The sequence below is a fragment of the Pocillopora verrucosa genome, chromosome 3 (genome assembly GCF_036669915.1).
Source record: "Pocillopora verrucosa isolate sample1 chromosome 3, ASM3666991v2, whole genome shotgun sequence".
NCBI lineage: Eukaryota > Metazoa > Cnidaria > Anthozoa > Scleractinia > Pocilloporidae > Pocillopora > Pocillopora verrucosa.
The window spans coordinates 9,507,529-9,532,808 of NC_089314.1; the positions used below are offsets into that span (position 1 = coordinate 9,507,529).

A 25,280-nucleotide genomic window follows, 5' to 3' on the forward strand; every position below is an offset into this window, starting at 1 on the left:
AGAGGGTTAGAGGCGTAGAAGGTTAGAGGCGTAGAGGGTTAGAGGCGTAGAGGGTTAGAGGCCTAAAGGGTTAGAGGCGTAGTGGGCTAGAGGCGTTGAGGGTTAGAGGCGTAGAGGGTTAGAGGCGTTGAGGGTTAGAGGCGTAGAGGGTTAGAGGCGTAAAGGGTTAGAGGCGTAGAGGGTTAGAGGCGTAGAGGGTTAGAGGCGTAGTGGGGTAGAGGCGTAGAGGGTTAGAGGCGTAGAGGGCTAGAGGCGTAGAGGGTTAGAAGCGTAGAGGGCTAGAGGCGTAGAGGGTTAGAGGCGTAGAGGGTTAGACGCGTAGAGGGTTAGAAGCGTAAAGGGTTAGAGGAGTAGACGGTTAGAGGAGAGACCATCCATTTTTGAAACCGTGACATGTTTTTGTTTTCGTTTTTCTTTCTCCTCATCTAAATACAAAGGCGTCCATGTCTTACTAGGTAAAGCAAATGTTATGTTCAAATTTCAAACGTGCACGAAAAAGTCTCACTTGTTGCAGGGAATGAAGTTTTATAGTGTTTACTAATGGTACATAATTGAGGAATATTGTGCAGAAATAGAATGGTAATAATTTGCTAATCAACGAACCAATTATTTCAAACAATGATTTATCATCTGCACTATTTAAACACGCTAAGCGAGCTCCCATTTGTTTATCAAAAACCTAACCGGCCCATGGTTATATTTAAGTTAAAGGAAAAACTTGAACTCCATGAAAAGATTTACTAATTTAGCCAGAACAAAACTGATTAACGTTAGAACCTGATTATCTCACCCGTTTGAACTCGTAAACTATCTATTACATCTGGCTTACATCACCCAAACGACTCCACAGTTAACAAGAATTAAACAGCGATCACTTTGAGTCAACACCTAACCCTGTAGACCTTCTAATCCTCACATTTTAAAACGCTTATCCGCTGACAAAAATGGCGATTAAAAATAGCTATGCTGGAGTGTGTGTTAGAGCAAAGAGTCACCCGAGGTGTCTTATATCTCGAGACAAGGCTCTTTAGCACAATAAATGAGTGAAAAATTATGAAGTGGAGGTAGCAATTAATGATTTTACCACAATTGGTAGTAATGTCGCAATCTTATTGGCCAATTTGCCGTTTTCGATGAGGTACAGACAACGCTGCTCGCGTCAACATGTCACGCAATGCCATTATCAGTTCTGAAACATGGATGACTCGGAAAGTTTGACGTCGATATTGTGATTTTAAAAAAATCGAAAGTAGTGTAGCGTGGTCTGTACCCTCATCGGCAACGATATTCATCATCACCGTGGTCAAAATTTGTTTTGGACTCACGAGGTGTTATCAAGTGAGTCCTCAACATTTTGATGACAGTGTTAATTTGTTAAATTGATTTCGCCAGAATATCAAAGTCTGTGGTCGAGTTGTGGAAGCTCTGTGGTTACTTTTTGTTTTCTCTTCCACCAGATGAATAAAATTACAAGAAGTACAGCCACAATTCCCATCAAGAAACCCATTACCAAACCAACGATTCCGCGAGTAAGGTCAGTCGAGGATTGCTCTGCAAAAGATACAGTGAGACTTCTTAATTGTATGTGAAATGGTCGCGCGGAACCTGGAGAAGAAACATTAGGGTTTTTGCATCTCGGGTGTTGCCTTGTTTTTTAAGTTTGTCGCGTTTGTACCGAGCGTTAATCTTATCCGTTTTTAACGCCCTTTTATTCTTTTGGAAAACGTTGCGAGGACATGCAATAGAACCCTTTGCGCTTATTAACCCTTTACATCCTAACATCAGTCTGCAAATTCTCCATACCGCTCTCTACCCATTTTATAAGGTGCTGACATGGAGAATTTGTTCAATAATGAAAAGCTTCTTCATTTGGTGAGCATTTCCTTTATACTTGTGATGATATTGTTTCAGGGGTGATATTGTCAGGAGCAAACAGATACTAGTGACTCAAAGGGTTAAGACCTGTCGAGTCTTTCGTCATTCGCGTAGCTAGTAGGCTTAACACTTGACCTTGCCCTCGCCAAACTTACCTTTAGTCACGACTGAATCGTGTGACGGAGCAAAGTAGGTGGCGTGCGTGGATTCACATGTAAACTCGCTTGAAGCAAGTCCTATTGCCTTCAAACCGGTTTTTACCCAGACCTTTTTATCCTCATCGAAATAGACACACCCAAGCTTTTTGTCTTTCGGTACTGATAATATGATAAAGACCAGCTTCAGAGGATGTGTAAGGCTTTGAATCACAATTGGTGTCTTTGTGATAGGATCACGTAGATCCACACCAATAATCTAGAAATCACAAAAAATAATAAACATTTTTGTTAAAAATGAATGATAAAATGCTTCAATCTCAACTTCAACATTGTCATATTTATTATCTGTATGATGTGGGTTTTATCTGGTTAAAATCTACCTCAGATTTTTTCTTGACGACCTTGCGAATTCCGGAGGCTTTTAGAGATGTACTTGATAACTGACAAATTTGGTTTATGAGAATGTCTCTTGCTATCTTATTTCACTCATCTTCCCGTGTTTTTTTCTTCCTATTTCACTTTCCATGAAGACCGTTTTACAAGGGATAGAAAAAACAGAAGCGCACAAATATTTGTTTCAAATGCCAAATCGCGCAGACTTTGCTTTCAAGCGCTAAGCGAACAGCCGCGGAATCACTGCGCAACGCGTCCTGGTGTCCTCGAAGTCAGGGGTTTCCTAAAAACAAAATTCCAGAATAATTTCGTGGCGTGACTTTCGCATTATCATTTGAAATAAAGGGGAAAACATAGCCACCAATATGACGAAAGACGCTGCTGCTGAGGGACTCATTCGCCTCTTGGTTGGCGTGCTGAGCTGCCGTTAGATACGTCAGGTTTAGGTTGAGCCTTAAGTAACAGTCCGGGCCATAACCATTTCTGGATACTTGATGACGTCACCAACATGGATGTCGTAGTGGGACATCGAGGAAACTCACTCATTACTTTATTCGAGCCCTAGCGACTTAGTTCCCTACCCATATCCCATGAAACCTTGCAAAATTACAGAAGACAAGCAATTACACACAACAAGCAAAGAACTGATGGTGGTCGCGATGACGAGAAGGAAAAATTCAGATGAAAAGTCGGGTGGAGGTCCATGTTGCGAAGGGCTCGATCGAGGAATAACCTCTATTAGTTGAGGTTTTCAGGTATGCAACATTTTTTTTGATTCCTAAAAAAAATCTTTTAAAAAACTAGAGTAAATTTGCTTCCAATTTGTCAAAATTCCAATCGAGTGCACGAGGTTTTTGCTCGAGTGCACGAATGTTAAAAGTCTGTTAGTGTGCAAACTACCAGACGGATTCCTTTGTTCAGATCCATCGGAGTATCGTGTAAACCATAAATTTTAACCATACGTTGTGGCCGACCAATTTAAAGTAAAAGGAAAATTATTTATCGGACCTTTATAAGCCTACATTGTGAATTTCAGATCAAGCCAACAGCATGGATGAACACATTCAGTATCTCGAGACACTTTGTCGTCTTTGTGGCACAAATCTGCCACGGACCTGGGTCAGTGCTACAAACAAAGAATCTTTTAAATCGGAGCTCTGGATGAAATTTCGAATCAATGTCGATCTTGACATCAGAGAGATTCATTCAGCCAAGGCGAATGCACACTAAAAAATAATTTCAGGAAACCACGGATCTAACACATAAATGTGATTATCCAGCGAGTTAGTTCTCCTTCGGGCAAACATAAAACAAAGAGGTATTCGTTCACTGAGCTCTCACATCTTCAGGTATCGTATCCGGGAAATGTGCGATAAGAGCGGCATGAAGATGAAAATAAAGAAATCACATTGGTGGAAAGCCTTGCCGAAGTGTCTCTTTTACAGCATTCCGGAAACAAAGGTTGGAGTTTAACTACACGAACTGATGAGAATGAAATTTTCGTCTAAAACCACAAGGGACTTGTCTGTAATTGTGAAACTCGTTTAGAAACACCGCTCGTGCTTCCACATTTTGCAGTGATTACCTAAACAAACTTTCTATACAGGGTGTTCAAATCAAAGGGTGATTGTAAAGGACATATTATTGCTGACTAAAAGCTGTAGGACCGAATTTGTAGTGTTCTGAGACCTAGATTCTCCCGCGAATCGATCAATAGCGCGCAAAATACCTTGTATGATTCTCTTGCATTGAATTCGATCATGTGTATTCGTCTTAATATAGATTGTGACTACTTGATTTTATTTTATCCTACTCATGTATTTATTGGCGTTTATTTTCCAGGTATCATAATTTCAAGATCAAAGCTCCACGTGGAACACCGCTTGTTATTCAAAGTGAAGACGACAACACGTATGACTCGCATGCACTGGCTTGTCTTCTTCCACGAGAAATAGAACGCATTCCAGAGGCTCTACGAGAAGTCCAGATTTTCAGCAAATCGCAGAGAAAGACATACACTTTAGGAGATGTCAAAGGGCAGCAGATCGGCACGGTTCAGCACTTTCTAAACATACAGCTGCATGCTTTGCTTCGATGTGGCAAAATAACCAGGAATTGAAGGGTAAGTTACTGTTTTCTTGCTTTACTGTTACTTTTTCGTAAAGGCTTGATGGACTGAAATTGATAATGTCTATTTAAAAATCGGAGAGAAGCAAGATATTGTCTTTCCTCGACCTATACTGGAGAGAAATGAAATTCTCCCGATTCCGCGATCTCACACCTCACTCGTCCCAATTGTTATCAGTGCGCGTTATTTGGTTCAACCTTATTTAATTGGTTTTCTTGTAACCCAAAATAGGTAAATCAACGGAGAACGGACAATAACATCGAGGCCAAGCTATACCCAGAAGATCTCCAGATACAAACAAGTTGGCGGAGGAGCTTTTATTCCTGTGACGCTCTTGGTGGAAGGACCACAGCGTTACAAAGAATTTGTGCTAGAAAGAATCCGCTTTACTCTTCCAGAATGCGAGAATGTCGAGGACATGCATGTTGAATGTTTGAAAATAAACGAATATTTTTAATGGTATCTTACGTCCAGTCCTTATTAGTGAATTTTGTTTCAGCTTACTACCGCATTACAACATGGCCGCCACAAAAAAAAAAAAAAAAGTTAGCTTCTTCTTGTTTCCAGCACCTCTCGGCCAAATTTGCTTTGTTTTGGTTTTGATCTCACCCAATCACAAAGCTCGAAACCGATATCCAGAAATGGTTATGGCCCGAACTGAGTAAGGGAATCTACTCTCACTGTGCCTCCTCCAACTCAGGGAAGCTGGCGGAACGATGGAAGATGACTATTGTTTGACCAGCATCGCATTTTGGAGAATTGAAAAGATTTCTAGAAGTATGATCTCACCTAAGAGACGAAACTGGAATAGGCTTCAACATAAATAGTTCACTACTTAGCCTTACTGCTGTTGATACTTACCTGAGAGCTGACAACTTGACTGTCATCCCTTTGTTTACTTTTGTCTGCTACAATTAGATCTTTTTTGTACCGAACCATCTTCAAAAACACACCACAGCAGATTTTTCCCTCTCCGCACTTCCTCAGGCCACTGTACTCTTTAGTGAGTTGTGGGCCCGGGTCAAATCTTGGAGCACCAGGCTTACTACTTGATACGATTTCTTCTTTTAATCCTGCCACCTGTACCTTGACTGATCCCAGTCTATCATCGGAAACTTCCCTAGGAGGATCCCCGCACTGTAAGTCCGTCCCGATGTTATTTGCAAATTTCTCCAATGCATCTCCCACTGTCTGCCAGAATTCATAGTTTCAAAAAAATATTTTTAAGTGGTTTTTCACACAAATTAAATAAGCTCTTTTCTTTCTTGCTCTGTTTTGATCAGAATAGAGGTTTATTTAAAGTCAAAGAGATCAAACTAAAGTTTGGTTTTGCCTCAAGGACACTATTGTTTCTGAATGAAAAACTATGAGCTTATGATAACATTCTAGCGTTTTAGCGTTTTTACATTTTATTGTTGGCTTCATACCGTAACCAACAGGAAAAAAAATACTGCAAAGGAGTCAGGAGTTGAACTAGTATTCTAACGACTCGAGTATACGAGTAAGTGACCACTGCATTTAGTGCTTTCGAGATATTTTTTGCGATTGTCTTTACTGAATGATTCGAATGTTTGCTTTATGGTGAGCAAACGATTTCACGTTTGCCAGTTTCTATCAATTTTTCTTCGCTTGTTCATAGTCTCTGTCACTCGTTCTTTTCTCTCATTCATGACGGAAAAAGGCAACACTCGAAAATAAATTCCCATCCACGTGCTAGAGCATAATATGCTGTAAATTCAAAATTATTAGGCCAATACGTTATTTATTACATGTATATCACCTCTTACCTCTTTTAAGCCGTCGTTGTTGTCAATAGAATCGTCTGCAAGGTCAGCAATCCATGAGTAAAAATTCCCAGCTAAATCATCAGGAAGTGGTTTATCGTCTAGCCCTTGCAGAATAATCACTGCAGCGTTGGCCGTCCTAGAGCTGTCAAACATTTCACATTAATATTTCGCCGTTTCACTTTTTACGCTTTGGTTATCTCCACCCTCGTATAACCATTTGCACAACTGGAGAAACGCATGAGGAAGAGAAATGACCATATTTTAAACGAGCTAGTTACTGTGTCTTTTAGATATATTTATTCAAAGCAAAATGAACAATATTAATTCATAGGTGAATTAAAGCAGTGGCTGTGATGACCTAATTTAAGAAGACAGCTTGAGGAGAAAACTTGCAAAGATACAAATTGGTAAGAATTTACCAATTCACCGTTTCCTTATCCCAAATTTTCCAAAATTCTGGAATTGAATCTTGGATTTGGTTTAACACCAAATTCAATTTGAAAAATGCATGAATGCTCTTCTGAAAGCCAGATTGTATTCTAACTCCAGTCATCAAGATTTAAGTAGGTTGGAAATACTCCTTCAAGAAAAATGAATAAAATAATACATCTGATATATCCTTGGTTTCAAAATATCATGTCTACCTGTTATCCGATGCTGTTACATTCGTTTTGACGAGAACAGTCAAAAGGGGAAAAGCTATATCCTGGTCGATCACAGTAGACTCAAGGATATCGAAGACAATTTCTTCTGTTCTTCGAGAAATGTTGTTCCTAACCTCATCTGAAATTTGGAGTTTTAAATGCAACAATGTCAATTAACAAGTGATCACATGGGCATGATGAGTCATTCCATGCTGAAGAATGCAATGGAAGACATTTCATGTGTTCGCATGAGCTGATCTAAACACGTAAGTTTAGAGTCAATGAATTATTTTTTTATTGACGTGGCTTCGTTGTTTTGTGGCGTCTAAGTATCTTTTTTCGTCCGTCGCATCTGTTTTTATCATTGTTTGGTATTACTGTATGTCTGATTACATATAGTTAATGTCTCTTGACAAGTATATTTTCCACCATTAAATTTAGAAGTAAAGTAGGAATCCACGCAGGTGATTTGCAATGAATGAAGCCTGCAAAACTATGGCTTCAACAGTTTTCGAGTCCTTTTCTCTCACATACTAGTCGGGTACTTTTAACAACTGAAAGGTGAAGCTACAGGTTGAAGAAATCTAACTATTTCCAGTCAGTTTCTTTGATTGCAGCTCTCCTGCATGGATCATATCTTTATTTTACATGTAAATTTCACAGCACTCCTCCAATATGATTTACCTTCGGTGTTATTAGACTGCTGCACAGTGCCCACGATACTCATAATAGCGCCAAGGGCTGCATCCACATCACCACTCTGCAATGGATTATCAACAGCATTTTGAAGCAACCTTTCCAGAGCATTCGGGGTCAAAACATCGCTGCTCGGTGGACTTGAGGTGATGTTAAACGTTGCTATTTTAAACGAGTCAAACTTATCCAAGACCACCACACACAGGGGAAGAATGTAATCTGGACCGGATCCCTGAGGCACCATCTGCTCTCGTTCAGAATCGCTAGAGGGAATCCCAAAGGTCTCACAAACATCTTTTTCGACCAGCAAGCCAAACGAGTATCGTAGAGGAAAAGCATCCAAGTCGGTTTCCCATCCAGGAGCTGCGTAAGATAGAGGCGAAATAAAATGAAACTGAAGATACCGATAATGGAATTTGTATAGTGTAATCGTATGGACACAACCATTAGATCGTATCCTGTTATAAATTCGCATAATTCATAGAGAGGCATTCTCGTTGCATTGGCAACTCTTAAAATAGTTGCATTGATCTATGGCGATTAGTACGATTAGTATTCCGTTGACTCACCTGACAAAGTAACAACATCCAGTGCTTGGACGGAGCTTGGCGACACAGATAATCCGGCAGATGGACGGGCAGTGGGTCCTTTTCTTACTTCTACGGTTAAAGACGCTGCGCCCTCTTCACTCCCGTCATTGACTGTTAGCTTGAATCGATATTTAGCATCGGGCTTGAGAAGATTTACAGGCAACGTCAAGAGAACAAATGAGTCGTTTCCAGGGTTAAACGACGTGGCCGGATTGTAACCACTCAGCTCTACGAAAGAAAATCCTGGAGAAAAGAGAAAAAAAGTCGCTTATGACTTTACTGAGCTACACCTTCCGGAAGTACGAAGCGACGTGATTATTTTGGTAAGGCAAGAACTGTATTTGTATTTACGAATTGTTTGGATCAGGGAGGTCCGCCACGAACTCTTACTTGGTCATTTGTGATTTGCTTGTGGAAAAAATGCAAGAATTTCAAAGTTCTTTGCTTGACCAAGGATTCCGATGGTAATTCTCTACCAAGTAAGGTATTTCCTAATAATAAAATACCCAAGCTGTTCAAAAATACCGATACCAGATTAAGTTATCTTCATCATCTCCATTCGACACACCTTGTTCTTGTGAACTGCTCCATTCCACCTTAGCAGGCTCCGTGTTTGTTTTGTAGTATCCCTGCAGTTTCAGTCTATCATTTGAGTTCATCTTTATGTGTGCTACATTCACCCAAACAGCTGGTGGATTGCCTTCCACCACAGTCAGTTTTATGGAGGCCGCAGCGGAACGGAAACCTTTTGTCACATCCACACTGAACATAAATTATTTTAAAAAAAAACGCATGAAAACTGAGCATATCATTACAGTCGTTAAAAGAAGAAGAGCTGTTTGAAGACATTAGAAGGAACGCAATGCTTCAGATAAAGGATCGTCACATGACTACCGAGACCTTTTTTTACGTGGAAAGCCTATGGAGGATCACATCCAGTATTTCTCAAACTAACTCTTTCCTAAATTTTCTAGAAAGGTTGAAATACTTAAGAGGCGATCTCTGTAAGAGCGGTCCAGGGCATTTCGCATCGGAAAAAAGTTTCCCCTCATACTTTACCCAATAAACTATCTTTGGTAACAAGTAAATAAAACCACATTAGTTTTTGGAAATACCTCAAAATAAAATTTTTAGAGCTCTCAAAAGTCAAAGCTGCAAAAGGCCTTTTTTTGACCTCTTGCGACATCGAAAATTTCAAAAGTTGAATAGCCTGTTCCTCATATCACACCGCATGCAACAAAAAATATTTTGTATTCTTAAAGTGTGTGATATATAAGGTGTATAAAATGCATTTCAATTTTGATATTCGTTTATTCAGAGGCTCGTCATAATTTATTTAAAAACACTCGTTGGACAGCTTTCTGAAATTGGTTAAAAGTACTCTTTCTTTCTCGATTGATATTGCTCAAGTCCAGACCAAACCATTGAAAACTCCGCTTGGTTTCTGCTAATAAGATGTTTGGCTGCAGAAAAATATAAAAACATCTTGCACTTATTGATTTTCTTCGCCGAGGTGACTTCGAACTTTTAGCGATATTGCAGGCGTGACAGCCGATTATGCAAATTAGTTCATTGAGCAAACTCCGACCGTCTTATGTGAGTAGCTCAATAAATCTTTGAAGTAGAAAATATAGTAGAAAATATAGTGGACAGAGCTTTAAGACCACACCGATTAATACCTTAAACATTTTAAAAGGCCAAAATTTGACAAATTTTATTATCTCGTGACGAAAAGACGTCAACAACAACTTATCGAATATCATAATTTGATTAGCGCTCGCAAACCCCTTTTTAAAAATTTGGCTTCTGTTATGTCATATTTGAGTTCTGATGGCTTACGCTATTCAAACCTGTATGAACATTTCAAAACCAAACTGCAGGATTCTATTTAGTGTAACCGGCGATAACAGCACACACTGAAATACACCGTGACCACTGTCACATAATTCAATTGTACATGTGTAATTATCCTCAATTGCTTCTCCCTTCTTAATAAAGCAGCGATAACATCGCCTTTTGGATCCGAATTCTGGTCGGCAGGAATAAGAGAAATTTTGTCTGCACACCCGTCTTTATGAAAGTTTCTATTCAGAACTCTAGGGAGTTCTTGTGGAAAAGGACCCCGCGATTTTTGAGGAAATAAATTATTACGTTACGTGTGAACTCATTTTTCCAACAATAAGCTATATGTATACTGTAAAGTGCGTAATTGTATTAGCTGTAATTCATATGTCTCTTTCGGTACTGGTTTGCTTGGGATTAATAACACTAAATTCTTGAAGCGGTATTCGCCAAAAGAAGTCCCGTTTTCAGTCGCGTTCTTCAGAAACTTCGTTCGAAGACTCACGAGGAGTTTCCGGTTTGTTTAACTTGCCTCAGAGTACTGACTCAATAAAGAGTCATCTCTGCTTAATCCATTTGTCAAAAGAGAGTTTCACAGAAGGAGAGCTTATCTTTGCAAGGGCTGGCCTGTTCGATGTAGAAGACTCAGTTATAGCAAAATGTGGGTCTGCGCAAAGCATAGGCACACTTATGGGAAGTTCTGGCGCCAAAGTTCAGCGTGCCAGTATCCGACACACCCTGGTAGCGATTCCAAAGGGCTAAAGAGCCGGTATTCTGTTAATTTGCAAAAGTCAAAGGCCATTTCTAATATGTATGGCGTTATATAGAGGTTTACACGATACTGCAGCTGAGGGAGCGGATGGTTTCAAGGATTTCTCCAAATTATAGACGCATTGGAAAGCGCGGGAGCAGAAAAGGACTAGTGTAAAGAAGTTCGGAAGAGGCTTCCGGAGAGCAAGTTGTATTTGAAGACTACATACCGTAATCACTGCGAAGAGGACAATAGCAAATGTGCCGATCACTGTAGGGTCTTTGCACTGAGCCATGCTGGTGACACTGAAGTTCAGAAAGTATGCAGTCACAGTCACAACGTGAAGTGTGAGGATTGTGAGATGCTGAAGAGTGTTCTTGAAGAAGTAAAAGGCACTATTTCTGAGTACACAATGCAATCGGGTAGGTTTCAAGCGGAAGACTATCTGTATGAAGCAAAAATGCTGCCGCTAAGATCTTTGAATGGAGAGGGTATATCCTGAGAGCAGAAACCAGGATCAGTACTAGCGGCAAATTGTCAATACTTTCGAGGGAGATGAAGCATTTATAATAGTTGACTAGACAATGAAGTTCATAGCGATGAAGTTCCGGGAAAAGCAAGCAGAATGGTTTCCCAAGAGGGAAATCAATTAGCATGTGAGTAGCGTTGTTGTAAGACAGGAGGAAAGCCTGGAAGTAACCTGATGCGTAGAACTTCTTAACAGCTGTAAAAAAAGACTGGTTTTCAGTGCTGTCAGTCCTAGAAAATCTCTTTGTCACCATAAAGTTACGAAATTCTGGAATAAAAAAGGCTCTTATAAGATCGGATGAAGCAGGTTGCTATCACAACAGTAAGCTAGTATCATCTCTACGAGGGCTCGGACATCAAGATTGCCACTTTCAGCAACTTACACAAGAGGGCCTGCGCGTTTGGAGAGCGTTTAATGTTGGGTCTGGAAAGTTTATTCGGTAAAATTAAAATTGCAATTTTTCCACAGAAGAAATGACGGATTTGGTGGAGGAGATTCCATTTTTCCCCACTACTGCTCGACGAACTGCATCAGCAGGAGAAAGTAATGATGGCAACGACGGTAGTTCCTATCAATGCCCTGATTCTGGTTGCGATGAAGATTTTAAGACGCAGGCCGACCTTGACTTCCATATGAACTAGCTAGTTCATCATGTAAGTCCTGTGTCTGCGAGCATGACTTAAAGTCTTTATGACAAAGTGAAGAGGTAGTGGGTTCATTACTTTCAGTCATTGTCATTAAAGGGTGAAAGTTCGACTGAACTGGTTGCAGTGGCCACAGAACCCTTGACAAGTACATCAAAGCTTCCCATGGGATGGGCTCTTCATAAGAGAGGTGCAAGTGAACGGCTTGTGAACGGCTTTCGCAAAACGTCAGGCAGTACTTGAAACAGAAATTTAATATCGGATGAGACACTGGCAGAAACCAAACCCAGAGAAAGTAGCAAAGGATATGCGAACTGCTTGCACAATAGATGGAGAGAGAATGTTCGATAGAACAGAGTGGTTAACCAACATACAGATTCAGGGTTTCTTCCCGAGATTGTGCCTTAAACAGCAATCTAAAATACAACAAGAATCGGATGATGCCACCGACGCAGACGACCACTTAATAGAAGCATCCGCGTCTGATGTAGACGAAGGGTGTTTGAGAGAGGCGAAGAACACAGTAATGGATGAGATAGATTGAAACATCCAATCATGTTTGATATCTATGATGTGTGCTCGTTGGCAAGAGAAGCAAGGTTGTCTAGTCTCAAAGTCAAGATGCTAAGAGACATATGCGAACATTTTGAGCTCGCATTCAAAATGCAAGATACAAATGCAGCACCTCTTGCAAAAATGGAGGAAATGATTTCGGAGTGCAGTTGTTATGCAATCTAGTTATGACGTCCACCCGTTATGCGAATGCGATATCTTTTTTTACAAGAACTCTTCAAACTTATGAACAGAGACTGTTATGCAGACAGATGTGACGACCAAACATAATTTTTTCCCTTTCAGCTAGAAATCCGAGAAATCGCTGCTTTATTTAGACGTGAGAAGTATTCAGGACAATAACACGATGGAATTACGTGACAGAGTCACTGGTCACGGTGAATTTAGTGTGTGCTTTTATCGCCGGTTACACTAAATAGAATCCTGTAGTTTAATTTTGAAATTTTCATACAGGTTTGAATAGCATAAGCCATCAGAACTCAAATATGAAATAACAGAAGCCAAATTTTTAAAAAAGAGTTTACGAGCGCTAATCAAATTATGATATTCGATACGTTGTTGTTGACGTCTTTCGTCACGAGATAATAAAATTTGTCAACTTTTGGCCTTTTAAAATGCTTAAAGTATTAATCGATGTGGTTTTAAAGCTCTGTCCTACTATATTTTCTACTTAAAATGGTTAAATCTAAGATTTATTGAGCTACTCACATAAAACGGTCGGAGTCTGCTCAATGAACTAATTTGCATAATCAACTGTCACGCTTGCAATATCGCTAAAAGTTCGAAGTCACCTCGGCGAAGAAAATCAATAAGTGCAAGATGTTTTTAAATTTTTCTGCAGCCAAACATCTTATTAGCAGAAATCAAGCGGAGTTTTTAATGGTTTGGTCTGGACTTGAGCGATATCAATCGAGAAAGAAAGAGTACTTTTAACCAATTTCAGAAAGCTGTCCAACGAGTGTTTTTAAATAAATTATGACGAGCCTCTGAATAAACGAATATCAAAATTGAAATGCATTTTATACACCTTATATATCACACACTTTAAGAATACAAAATATTTTTTGTTGCATGCGGTGTGATACGAGGACCGGGCTATTCAACTTTTGAAATTTTCGATGTCGCAAGAGGTCAAAAAAGGGCCTTTTGCAGCTTTGACTTTTGAGAGCTCTAAAAATTTTATTTTGAGGTATTTCCAAAAACTAATGTGGTTTTATTTACTTGTTACCAAAGATAGTTTATTGGGTAAAGTTTGAGGGAAAACTTTTTTCCGATGCGAAATGCCCTGGACCGCTCTTACAGAGATCGCCTCTTAACACCGTTCTTAAACGTTCAGTGAATAAATTTGGAGAGCTTTTTTTAACTTTACAATTGTTCGCTGAATAAGCCACAAAAGAGATTCAAACACTGCTGATACTGATCCAGCGCCCTACCCATCGTCATCATGTATCAGAAATAAGCACTGAACTTATTCCTGAATAAGAATACTTGGTGAATTTCTTTCTATAATTGAAAAAATACTCATAAATCTGTGTCAATTCGCAAAAATTCGGTATAGAAAGATATGGGCTAACGTTAAGTAAAGGCTAATAAAAGAAACTCTATAAGCATGCAAAAGCTTGCGCGATAATTTTGTCATTCAGATCTGCTATTTTTCGACTATTACATCCATTCTATTAATTTTGAGATGTAAGCAACTGGTATTTATTCTGGGACAAACCTGATTATATATGTCTTCCCAGCGAAGAAATGGTTACTCTGCACCGCGATTATACATCCATTTACAGCAGAAAATATCAATTCATTATTCACGGTGGAGTTACATAAGCCGCCGCTTTGTACTGCACAACTCCAGCTGCAAGATAACTCATGTTTCGTTCCATCAGGATCGATGGTCAATGTTTTGGCGTCCAGTGTAATCGAACCACTGTTACGACCAATTAATCGATCACCTAGGAATTGAAAAGCGATAGAGTTGAAAAAACGCTTAGATGGTTCTTAAGATGAAAAAAAAATCTTTGATAAATTGATTCTCCATTACTTTTCAATTCATAGGAGAAAATTGGAAAAAACTAAAGATTGTCGCGAGGTTTCTCTGGTCACAGTGTTTCTGTGACATTCAGTGACATTCTGTGACATTCTGCAATACCTTGTGAATGAGTTATGCAGAATTTCTGCGACACTCAGTGAATGAGTTGTTGCAGAATTTCTGCGACACTCAGTGAATGAGTGGTTGCAGAATTTCTGCGACACTCAGTGAATGAGTTGTTGCAGAATTTCTGTAACACCCAGTGTATGAGTGGTCGCAGAATTTCTGCAACACCTGGTGAATGAGTGGTTGCAGAATTTCTGCGACACCCAGTGAATGAGTGGTTGCAGAATTTCTGCAACACCCAGCGTATGAGTTGTCACAGAATTTCTGCGACACCCAGTGTATGAGTTGGTGCAGAATTTCTGCGACACTTAGAGTATGAGTGGTCGTAGAATTTCTGCAACACCCAGTGTATAAGTGGTCGCAGAATTTCTGCAACATCCAGTGTGTGAGTGGTAGCAGAATTTCTGCAACATCCAGTGGACTAGTGGTTGCAGAATTTCTGCAACGCACAGTGCATGAGAGGTTGCAGAATTTCTGCAACATTCAGTGACTGACTGTCAGCAGATTAGACGGATTACCTCTGCATCTTTTCATGATTGTCCATTAACACATAGTTTCTTACGGACACGCTAAATATTGCAGAGGAAAATGTAAATTTTCAACTTATTTTACAATTTGTCCGCTAGATTTGATAATTTTTAAGTGATTACCAAAACTTGCAGAGGAAAATCATTAATTTATCCAAAAATGTGCTATTTTGGAAAACACAAAATAGATTGGAAATCGTTTGAAGTTACATGATCTTGCCTCGTCTTGCACTGTTAATTTACTTCGTTTGGCTTAGATTTAATGCCCTCAATCGAGAGATGATCCCTCAGGTTCGTAATCAATTTTCCACTGAGATCTGCTATGATGTGGCACTAAATACCCTAAAACTAAGTAGATCAGCCTCACTTGAGGTTAAAAGTTTTGGCTCTCTAGAAATAACTGTTAGGTTATCAACCACCGAGAGAACTCGAATTCTTGTTCTTCTACTCACTTTCTAGATGTCACAAAATTGTTTTTACCTCCAAGAATAGCGGCTTCCAGAGGACTGGGCAAGGCTTTGATGACTTGGCTCATGGAGGTCTTAACACTAGGATTGTACTTCATCCTTACAGTCACAGTAAATGTGCAGTAGACCTCACCGGTTAACAGGCCCCTAGTTATCTTAAGAGTGCTTTGGTATCTGGTAGCTTTGAACGCAGCACTGAACTCGACCCTCTTTTTAGCGCTAGCATCACTGCATGTAACAGCCCAAGAAAAGTCTACTCTGATATCGTTCGCGCAAGGAGCAACCTGCATGGTGAATAAGGAAGTGAGAGTTAGAATGGATGAAATATTCTCCATATTCAAGTGTTGTACAGTAGGCATTTTATCTAACAGAAGACTTTCCCTCAGATTATTTTTCATTGCTTTCAACTCTCATTTTGCTAGCTTATTTCAGTAGAGACAGAATAAACCTCGGGTGCTCTAATGTCCTCGGGCGTGGTCCACCTCTTGGCTAAGAGATGTTTGTGTAAAGCAAATGTCTACCAGAAATAGAAGAAGCTTTTGGTTATATTTCTTGCAGAACGGGAGATTATGGAGAATTTTATTAGTTTTCCGAAATACCACCAGCATACTGTGCAGGAAGGAATTACAAAGATATTACTATTTTACAAAATTATACAGCAGTAGTCTCTGTGGCTAAAAAAAACTCAGCCTAGGAGAAACCGCAGAGGGAGCCGCAAACTTACAGTCACGGTTGTCCTGATATGGAAATCTTCTGAAACAAAGACTTCCCCTTCACTTAGGTTGATGCTGAAACTTAGAGTCAGCTCTGGGACTGGATCAGACACTTTAATAACTGAATGAGAAGTTTCTTCAAAGCGTGACGTATTTAGGAAGTTGGCCACTTCGAGCTTGAATAAGTATGTTTTGTTAGTCTCAAAGAGAGATCCTGGGATTTTAACGCGGTCATCTTGTGAACTTAGGTTACTGAGGATATTTGTTATAGCTATGAAGTCACTTCCTGAGTTAGGCGATATCAGAGACCATTTGATAATGAGTGGTCGGCCGCCGCTACCAAAGGACTGAGTTCCAGAGAGGGAGAGATTGCCACAGGAAGAAAGAACGTTGGGACCTAAGAAGTGAAAGAGTAGACAAATAAAAAAAGAAAAGAACTTTTAGTTTTCGAATGGTTCTCTCAGTAGATTCTCAACCTCTTTACGTATACTTCCTATTTAAGTTGACTGTGACATAGCAAGGTGACTTATTAGGCACCAATCCTCTCCTTTTGCCTCCTCCATATACCGACTAAACCTTTCCTTATTGGCAATTCCAAAAAAAATTAAATTACATTAAGGTAGTGTCCCTAAAGATCCCTTTTTCATTACTTTCCTTTCTTCTTGTCAGCTAATTTTGATTTGATGACAAGTTTACATGCTAATCACACCTGGGAATAAAGGGGCCTTTACCGAGAGAACTAGAAAATCACCTCCGCTCAATGTACTTAATTGACCTAAACTTACATTTTTGTCACTTTTGAAAGCAGAACACTGCATTTTTAAGCTGAATTTTAAGGGACACAAAATAATGGTATACATATTAACGTTAGTTTTCACTATGTGGAGACATGGAAACGCCCTTTACTAGATGCTAGTGTCCCTGAGCTTCCATTGGCTCACCTTTGATCACTGGCACTGGTTTCAAAGGAACATCTGGTAAATTAACAGCAAACGAACCACTGAGAAACTTGCCGTACTTTTCATTACGGGCCTTGAACACGCCAGCCTTAAACTCTAGTAAGTCTCCAACTGATATGTTTGCACCAACTCCAGGGATTATTTGTAACTCCTGCGTATGGCTTAGGCGGCACTGAGGATAACCGCCCAACGTTGTCAATGTCGCAGGAATAAAGAATTCGTCGCACGTTTCCTCTGCACTGACAAACTGCACCTCCACATTAAACTGAATCAGAATTTTTGCGGCTGTCTCACTGAACTTAACGCTGGTAACTTGCGGTGCGGGCGCATAAACAATCTGAACACTCGATGATGCTAACACAGTCACAGTGGCACTTGGCGAAATTACTGAAGTTGAGTCTGGAGAGGTCGTGGATATTAAAGAAGAAGCTGAAAAGTAAATAGATATTCGTTACACTTTCTAGATTAAGCTCTAATGGCTTTTTTGGACCATTCTAAAAACGAAGCGTAGTTTTCCTTTCAATGCACGATGATGGTCAAAATATAGTCCAAGTACCTAGGTATTATTGTTTCTCCTGATTGTGATAAATAAGTGCCATCCTTTCTAATTTTACTATCAAGCTCTAAATTTACCATCTTTTTTTTTAATGAAATGAAATGAAATACTTGTCGTCAAACGCTAAGCCAAATGATATTGAGTTTAAATAGGAATTAGTCACATGTTATTTCAGACATCCAAATGGCCTTTAAATCCAGTAGGTTAAAATATTTAAATTCAGTTTTGGCATCAAGAGAAAAGAGGAATAAATTCGCTGTACCTGATGGGCTTGTAAAGGAAGGATTCGCCACTGAGGATACCTTGATGGTTGTCGCTGAAGTAATCGAGGACGTTGCGGGCGAAGATGAAATCGATGGTGTCGAGAAAGTTGACAATACTGAAGGAGTAAGAGAAGACGATATGGAAGAAACTGTTACAAGTGAAGGAGAAGCCGAGTTTGTAGAAGTGTCCGTCGATGATGCTTCAGTACCATGAGAAATAGTAGAAGGTGTAGAGTAAATAGTTGAAATCGAATAAGTCAAGGCAATTTGTGAAGTTGTCAAAATGGCAGTAGAATGTGTTGAAATAGTTTCCGTCGAGGTTTCCTCGGCACTAGAGCTCAAAGTGGCTGTGGTAGAATCATCAGCAACAGTTGATAACGCAAAGGAAGTAGGTGGGACTGAAGAAATCTGTGTATTTTTCGAACTTGTTGAAGTAGCCGTGGACGTTGTTGAAGAAGTATACGCGATGAAGGATGTAACAGCACCCGACAGAGTCGTTGAAACGTCATAAGAGGTCCCAGTTTGGGTTTTTTGAGTTCCTGAAAAGGAAGTTCTGGTCAGATGCTATTGTTTAAAACTCACCTTCTTTACTTTTCAAAAGCCGGTTGGTTTCTCCCTGAGTGTTCGATTGCCTCGTTCCCGCAGCAGCTTTGGCTTATCAGCCAGTCACTGAATTAGTCAGTTGATTGGTAAGTCCATCGGTTAATCTGCGCGCAGCTAGACAGTTAGCCACTTGTCAGTTAGTCGACCACCTACCCGATCAGTAAGTTCTTTCGTCATTCAGAGTGTTAGCCAGTTTGTCATTCCGTATATCAGTCAGTCTTTCATCTGATAAGTATGGCTGTTAGCCATAAATCAAAACATTTTACGTCGGTCAGGCGACCGGTGCCAGTCAGTCAGTCAGTCAGATTCTCGTCAATCAATTATCAGTCAGACGGTCTGTTAGTCAGTTGGTCTGTTGGTTTCTTGGTCTTATAAGGCAATCTATCAGTCAGTAAGTCTATTAGTCAGTCGGTCTGTCTCTCACTCTGTCATTTACCTACTTGCTGGGTAGTTCCTATGTCAGAGCGTCAGTTAGTACCTAAAAGATACCTTTGGGTTTGATTTTTGAGCTTTTTATCTAATCTTTGGAGAGATACGTGTTACTTAATTTGCCGCAGTTTGTTTGGTTTCAGATATGTTGACTATATGCATGGTAATACATGATCAAAATGTTAGGTAAGATATTAAAATAATGCAGTGACGATACCTGTGGATGGATGTACTTTTGGACTATATCGGTTCCCTCCATTAAAGGTTGCCAATACAGAAAAAGCACCTGGAAATGAATTGAAGTCTGTTTTATTGGCACTCTCTGAAATGTGTATAGCTCAGGTTTTCATACACAAAGGAGCGAATTTCTTGTCGTTGGATTGTTTCTACTTCGCCAATTTCCTATTTTATTCAGCTTGCTTATAAATTCAAGAAGAAAATTCAAGGAGAAATTTCATTTACTTACTAGTGTTGCAGTGAACTTCGATCGAGCAGTTTTCAGCAGGAATAGAAGCCGTGGACATGGGAAGAGAGGGCGAAGAATTCAGAGCGCATCGAAAAGAAGAGAAGCTGATGTTCTTTGGAATGACATTTGTTGAATATGATATGGTGACACTAGACGAGGGAGGACTTGCAAGGATGGAGGTGGCGGATCCTGCCACGGAGGATGTCGTATTACCTTTCAAAGTATAGGTGATCCAATAAGTATGACAGGAAACTTTATAAAAAGCTTTACGCAAAGGATCGAACATGCTGGTGCAACACCATCCAACAAAGTATTAGACTGATGCGGCTACCGTGTTGAGCGATGGTGCATGAAGTTGGATGATGCTTGAGAAAGTTTGAATATAACCAATATATTACTCGCAAGTGTGATCAGAAACGTTCCATACTTTTGACTAAGAACTTAAACATGATTGAACTTTCATCATGGTCACTAATAGTCAGTATTCATAGTAATTCATAGTATTATTGTTCCGAGATAATTTTTTAATTGATATGTAACATTCGTTTGGCCACTATGTTCAACTCCGTACGAATCGCTCTAACGAAGGGCCCACGCTCGAAAAGTCAGCTTAGAAACTCTTTACGGAGTCCAATTTACACCATCAATTCAGTGAATAAAACCAAATTGTTTGTACAATATTGTTCGAATCGCATAGCCTGCAGGTTTTCTTGTCTGTGATTCATTAGATGAACGGAGAAATTGACTTTCAGTCGATAGTGGATTCGAATGCAATCAGAATGACTTAACTAAAATAGAGGAAATTTCATTTTTTCCATAATTTCCTCTTTGATGTCACGTCATAGTATTTGTCACGTGGGCTGAAACTAGAGAATCAAAAGGTTCAAGACGATTTCCTATTGGCATAGGACATTTCATCTGTTAACAAAGCTCAAGAAAAGAGATAGGCCCAAACGTTTATCCGGTCAAAGGAAAATTTCAGATCAAATCGATTTCATCCGGCCTAAGTGTATGAATAAATTATTGTCCGTCAAATTTATCCTTCTCGTTTTCGTTTTCGTTCTATGCAATACAAGGAACTGACTGTTCACGCACCATTATGCCTCCCTTGAAACTTAGAGATTTTAATAAATACATGAAATTAAACCGCCATTTACGTAACAATTGAGATAATAATACCCCTCGAAGGAGGTCGCCTAACTCGCTCACCTTCGGAACCAACACATACGCAGACACTAGAGCAGTTCGACGGATAAGACCAAGTCGTGGAAACAGTCACATGACTGCTACCTATGGATGATGTCACATGACTGCTACCCGTGGATGATGTCACATGACTGCTACCTGTGGATGATGTCACATGACTGCTACTTGTGGATGATGCCACATGACTGCTCCCCGTGGATGATGACACATCTGAAAGAGACACATGATAACATAGTCAATTAGACAGTCAAACACTTTTTCTGTTCTCTTTCAATAATATGTCTACGCGTTTATCTGCCCATCTGCCTGTTAGCTTGTCTGCCTACCTGCCTATCTATCCGTTCGTTTGTCTATCTGTTTGCCTGTCTGAATGTTCGTCCGCTTGAATGCTACAGGAACAACCACTTAGTTTCAGACTTAAAATGTCAGCTTGCTATTGAACATCTGTCTAGAGCCTTTTTAAACAAAATATCTATAGATCTTGTGAGAGGTCTTAGATAAAAAAAAAAAGATGAAAAAGCAATTATGGTTGTTTTGAGATTTGATGTACCACCTGTATTTTGACAGTATTACATTTTAATAATGATCGGGCATTATCCTATACGAACCTTCCACATCAACAGCATAAATTAACCCTTTCACTCCCAAGATCTCATTAGCAGTTCTCCTTACTGACTGTTGTACAATTCTTGTTATTTTAGTTCTGAAAATTTGTTACTGGATCAACTGATAATCCCCTAATTGATATTTCTCGTTATTCTCATCACCTGTCTGCTTGAAATTGCTTGGGTATTGTGGGGAGAAATTCTCAAAAACTCCTTTGTGGCAGTGTTTTTTTTTCGTGTAGTAGTTTTGTATATGTGTACATAATGTCTTTGCCCATGCTAGGGCAGTCGTGCCTGATTGAGGATCAAAATTTAAGTTGATTTTCGCTGACTCAGAGGGGTGTCACTACCTGGGCTATCATTAAAGTTAAAAGAAAGACAAGTGTAACCGACGTCCAAGTTCTGTTTACCTGCTGTGCAAACAGTTCAAAACACAATAGCGTTTGCAAATAGTAAAAAGTTGTCCATTGGAGTGGAGAAAGTTGAAAATGCCGAGATTATTTTAGGACTTGACGCGTATTTGACATGCTTGTCAACATAATATATTCAAACAGTCCTTCCGGCAGACTATGATAATATTTTCGTAATTTATCTTATTCGTCAAATCTTAATGACATGGGAGGTTTTAATGAGGAGTTGTGTTAGTATATTCTAATAAAGTTCGAATGGCGAACACCAAAGTTCTCGCAGACGACGCGGTTAGCATTTAAATAGTTATTCTAAAGCTGATTTATCACTAAATTATGAAAGGAGTCGTGTGTGATTTTGATCACGAATCGTGTTAAGAAACTAAGAAAAGTAATAAAAAATTAATGAAAAAAAAACAAGAAGGATAAGAAATACCGAGAGTCATCTAACTCAGATGGTACGAGATAAGAAATGTGTTAACTCACATGAAGTTACTTGAAAATAAGTTGATTTGGTGCTGCCGCTCGCAAATGGCAGAAAGGTAGCAAATATCCAGATTTTGAGGAGTGTGGATCCAAATCCCCAAAATTTATCAGCTGGTGGATAAAAAACTGAAATATTAAGTTGAAAAAGGAACAGTTATAGAGCGCCGTCATAAGCATAAAGTTACGTCCGTGAAAGTTGGTCTTTTCAATCATGAAATAACATAAAATAAATTGAAACCTACCCCTGGACCTTTTGGGAAGATCCATCAATTATTAGCGTTTCGTCTTCGTTGACCTTTCGTGACTCTCTCCAACACAAATTTTGGTGCAATCCAGACTAGAGATTTTACTCTAAGTGGTTTAGAAATAATTCTCTATCTTTTAGCGTAACGATTCTTAAAACTGAAGCAGACAAAAAATGCCGAAGTTTCTGGACAAAAATATACGCACTTCTTCTTGCAAACAACGTCGATAATGGCGCATACTGTCTAGGGACTCTTACCATGTCGGCTGGAATCCTTTGTTGTTACTATGGTAGGTTCATTAGCAGAGAAAAACAGCCCATCACGACGATTTTGCGAGAACATTGGAAGACACAACAGCTATAGATGGAGATGACGCGTTTTCGATTTTGTTTATTTGTATTTTATCACTGGTGACCATAGAAAACTGGGAAGGCCTAAAACCCATTTTAACTTGCCGCCCGCGTATTTCAGTGGTTACTATTCGTTAGAAATAGGGAAAAAAAATTTTATTCTTCACGAACTCAAGTATCAAAATCATAAACAGAATCGATCAATCAAAACGCTGAAAGAAACTGTGATTGGTTAGTCACATAAAACAAACAAGACTTTATAAACAAAGGACATAACTGTTTTTAATCACCCTAGGCTTGGAGAAGCGAAAAACTGTCAGGGACATTAACATTACATCACAATCTGTTAAAAACAATGGTATTTTTTTACTGAAGGCTAAAATAGTCAAATTCACCGCGTGAAATCTGAAGAATCGTCACTATAACAACCGCTTCAACATAAACACATTATAACTTCTGAGTTTCCATTTTTAACATGAGCCATTTGAATGTTCAGAAATGACTTCATTAGTGTGCAGTCCACCAGTCACTGAAACCTTTGACCTAGTATGTTTTATTCTCGTTGCGTATTTTGACATCGGACCATTTATTATCCAACTACACTAAGTAGAGTGCAAATAAAGCTCCAATGGAGTACAAATATCTCGCGATATTTTCCGGTATTTGTACTGTAAAAAGACTTGTTTGAGAGGTTAGCTACACTTGCTTTCTCTGTTTACAGCCTTCAGCTCCTCAAGAATCGGCAACGATTCCTGCGAGGCATCGTCGCCATGTGATTGAGTCGGATGATGACAATGAAATGTAGTTTTGGAAATTGTTTTTAACATGCCTAGAGCTCAACCATGTCTTTGAGAGTTTGTCTCCCAGTAGATTCAAAGCTTTGTTACCGGTGATAAATTATTAATCACTTTTCATTGCTAAGCGAACACTTTTGTAATTGCAGTACTTTCAACAAATGTTTTGTACTTTTTTCTAAAAATGCTAAATGAAAAGGCGCTGAATGTTACGATTTAGAGTACATTTTAAGCCATATCAAAAGAAAAAAAACTAGGTCTTCTTCTACCCGAGGAGATGAAGCTGTTTGATATAAAAAAAAGTAAGAAAACAAAACAATGAAAACCGATATGTTCAAGGCAAAAATGCCCTTTGCCCTAGTCACGCATGTTTGCGTAATATCTGTGAATAAGTTTCGAGTAATTTGCGGTTTAACAAACCTTTCCTTTTACATCAAGGAATCTTTTTCATGATCAGATGAATTTCAAACCAAAGTCTCTAATTTGGAGAAGACATTAATAATTTAAAACCTTCAAATCGCATAGGAATACTAATTGGTGTAATACAGTTTAATCCTTTTGGACATTCTTACTTCACTTACGTCCGCACAGGAAAATTAGGATAATTCCGTAAATGTCTTCCTGTACTTTTAAACTTAACCATTCGATATTCACTTCAATGCGATAAGATTTATTTTGGTTTTTAGGACTCAACAACACGATCACTTTTTCAGACAAACAATTTTATGCAAGAGCCATGTCAGCGATAGTTACATAACTCATCATTTCTGACATGTACTGACAAGCTAATTGTTGAAATGTCAGCGTGCGTTTAGCGACATCTGAACCACACAGAAAGTTTGGACAACACGAAAGTGAGTTTCTCGACCCATAGCTGACAGGAACTGTAACTCCCTTTAAACTCTCCAAACTTTCAAAGTGCCTCATATCTCTATAGAAAGAACAACAAGTACATAAACTATTTTTTTTTTACATCTTCAATGCAGTAGATTTTACGTGATATAAAAAGGAAGCACTTTGACACACTTCAATGCCAAGGTAAGTCATTAACATCCTAAAATAGAGTTAGCAGCACCCCCGCGCTGAGGAGTTTGATTACACGATTTCACAAGCTGTGTTGATCCCTCCCTAAGCCCTGATAGTAATATTAATATTATCCACCCCCTTTGTGCCTGATTCAAGGATGCAACTGTAAGGAGAAATTCGAAGCCAGTCACTCTAATGGGTTAAGGGGCTAAAGCTAGCTACCGAATGAAAGTTTCTCTTACAACACTTTCTATTGTGTTAATCATCTTCATTTGGACTTTCAATGAACCCACGACAAAGAGCCCACATAACGAGCTCTATGATTGGTTAAAAGAGAGAGGTCTTCATTAAAGAATATAAACACGTTTGGTTGAAAGACGGTGAACCAAGCTCTGTCTAAGAGTTCGAGTTAT

The 25,280-nt window shown here is 39.2% G+C and overlaps 1 protein-coding gene across 1 annotated transcript; it reads right to left on the minus strand.

Moving 5' to 3' along the window:
* Positions 1–421: 421 nt before the first annotated feature.
* Positions 422–22,865, minus strand: LOC131780300 (serine-rich adhesin for platelets-like). Its single transcript, XM_066163463.1, has 18 exons — positions 22,695–22,865; positions 22,453–22,578; positions 20,958–21,164; positions 19,749–19,961; positions 19,500–19,568; positions 18,250–18,789; positions 17,414–17,860; positions 16,484–16,869; positions 15,773–16,043; positions 14,331–14,562; positions 8,840–9,033; positions 8,251–8,514; positions 7,670–8,044; positions 6,986–7,124; positions 6,342–6,483; positions 5,416–5,745; positions 2,031–2,289; positions 422–1,551 (listed from the first exon to the last, which is right to left on the minus strand). Exons 1-18 carry the CDS (start codon positions 22,717–22,719, stop codon positions 1,397–1,399), a joined length of 4,374 nt encoding a protein of 1,457 aa, XP_066019560.1. The 5' UTR covers positions 22,720–22,865; the 3' UTR covers positions 422–1,396.
* Positions 22,866–25,280: the final 2,415 nt, after the last annotated feature.

Coding starts and splice junctions, on each gene's coding strand:
- LOC131780300 (XM_066163463.1), bottom strand. CDS start 22,719: ATGGATCTTCCCAAAAGGTCCAGGG. Junction 16,870..17,413: donor ACCAGTGCCAGTGATCAAAG/GTGAGCCAATGG, acceptor TTCACTTCTTAG/GTCCCAACGTTCTTTCTTCC. Junction 7,125..7,669: donor GCAGTCTAATAACACCGAAG/GTAAATCATATT, acceptor TCCAAATTTCAG/ATGAGGTTAGGAACAACATT.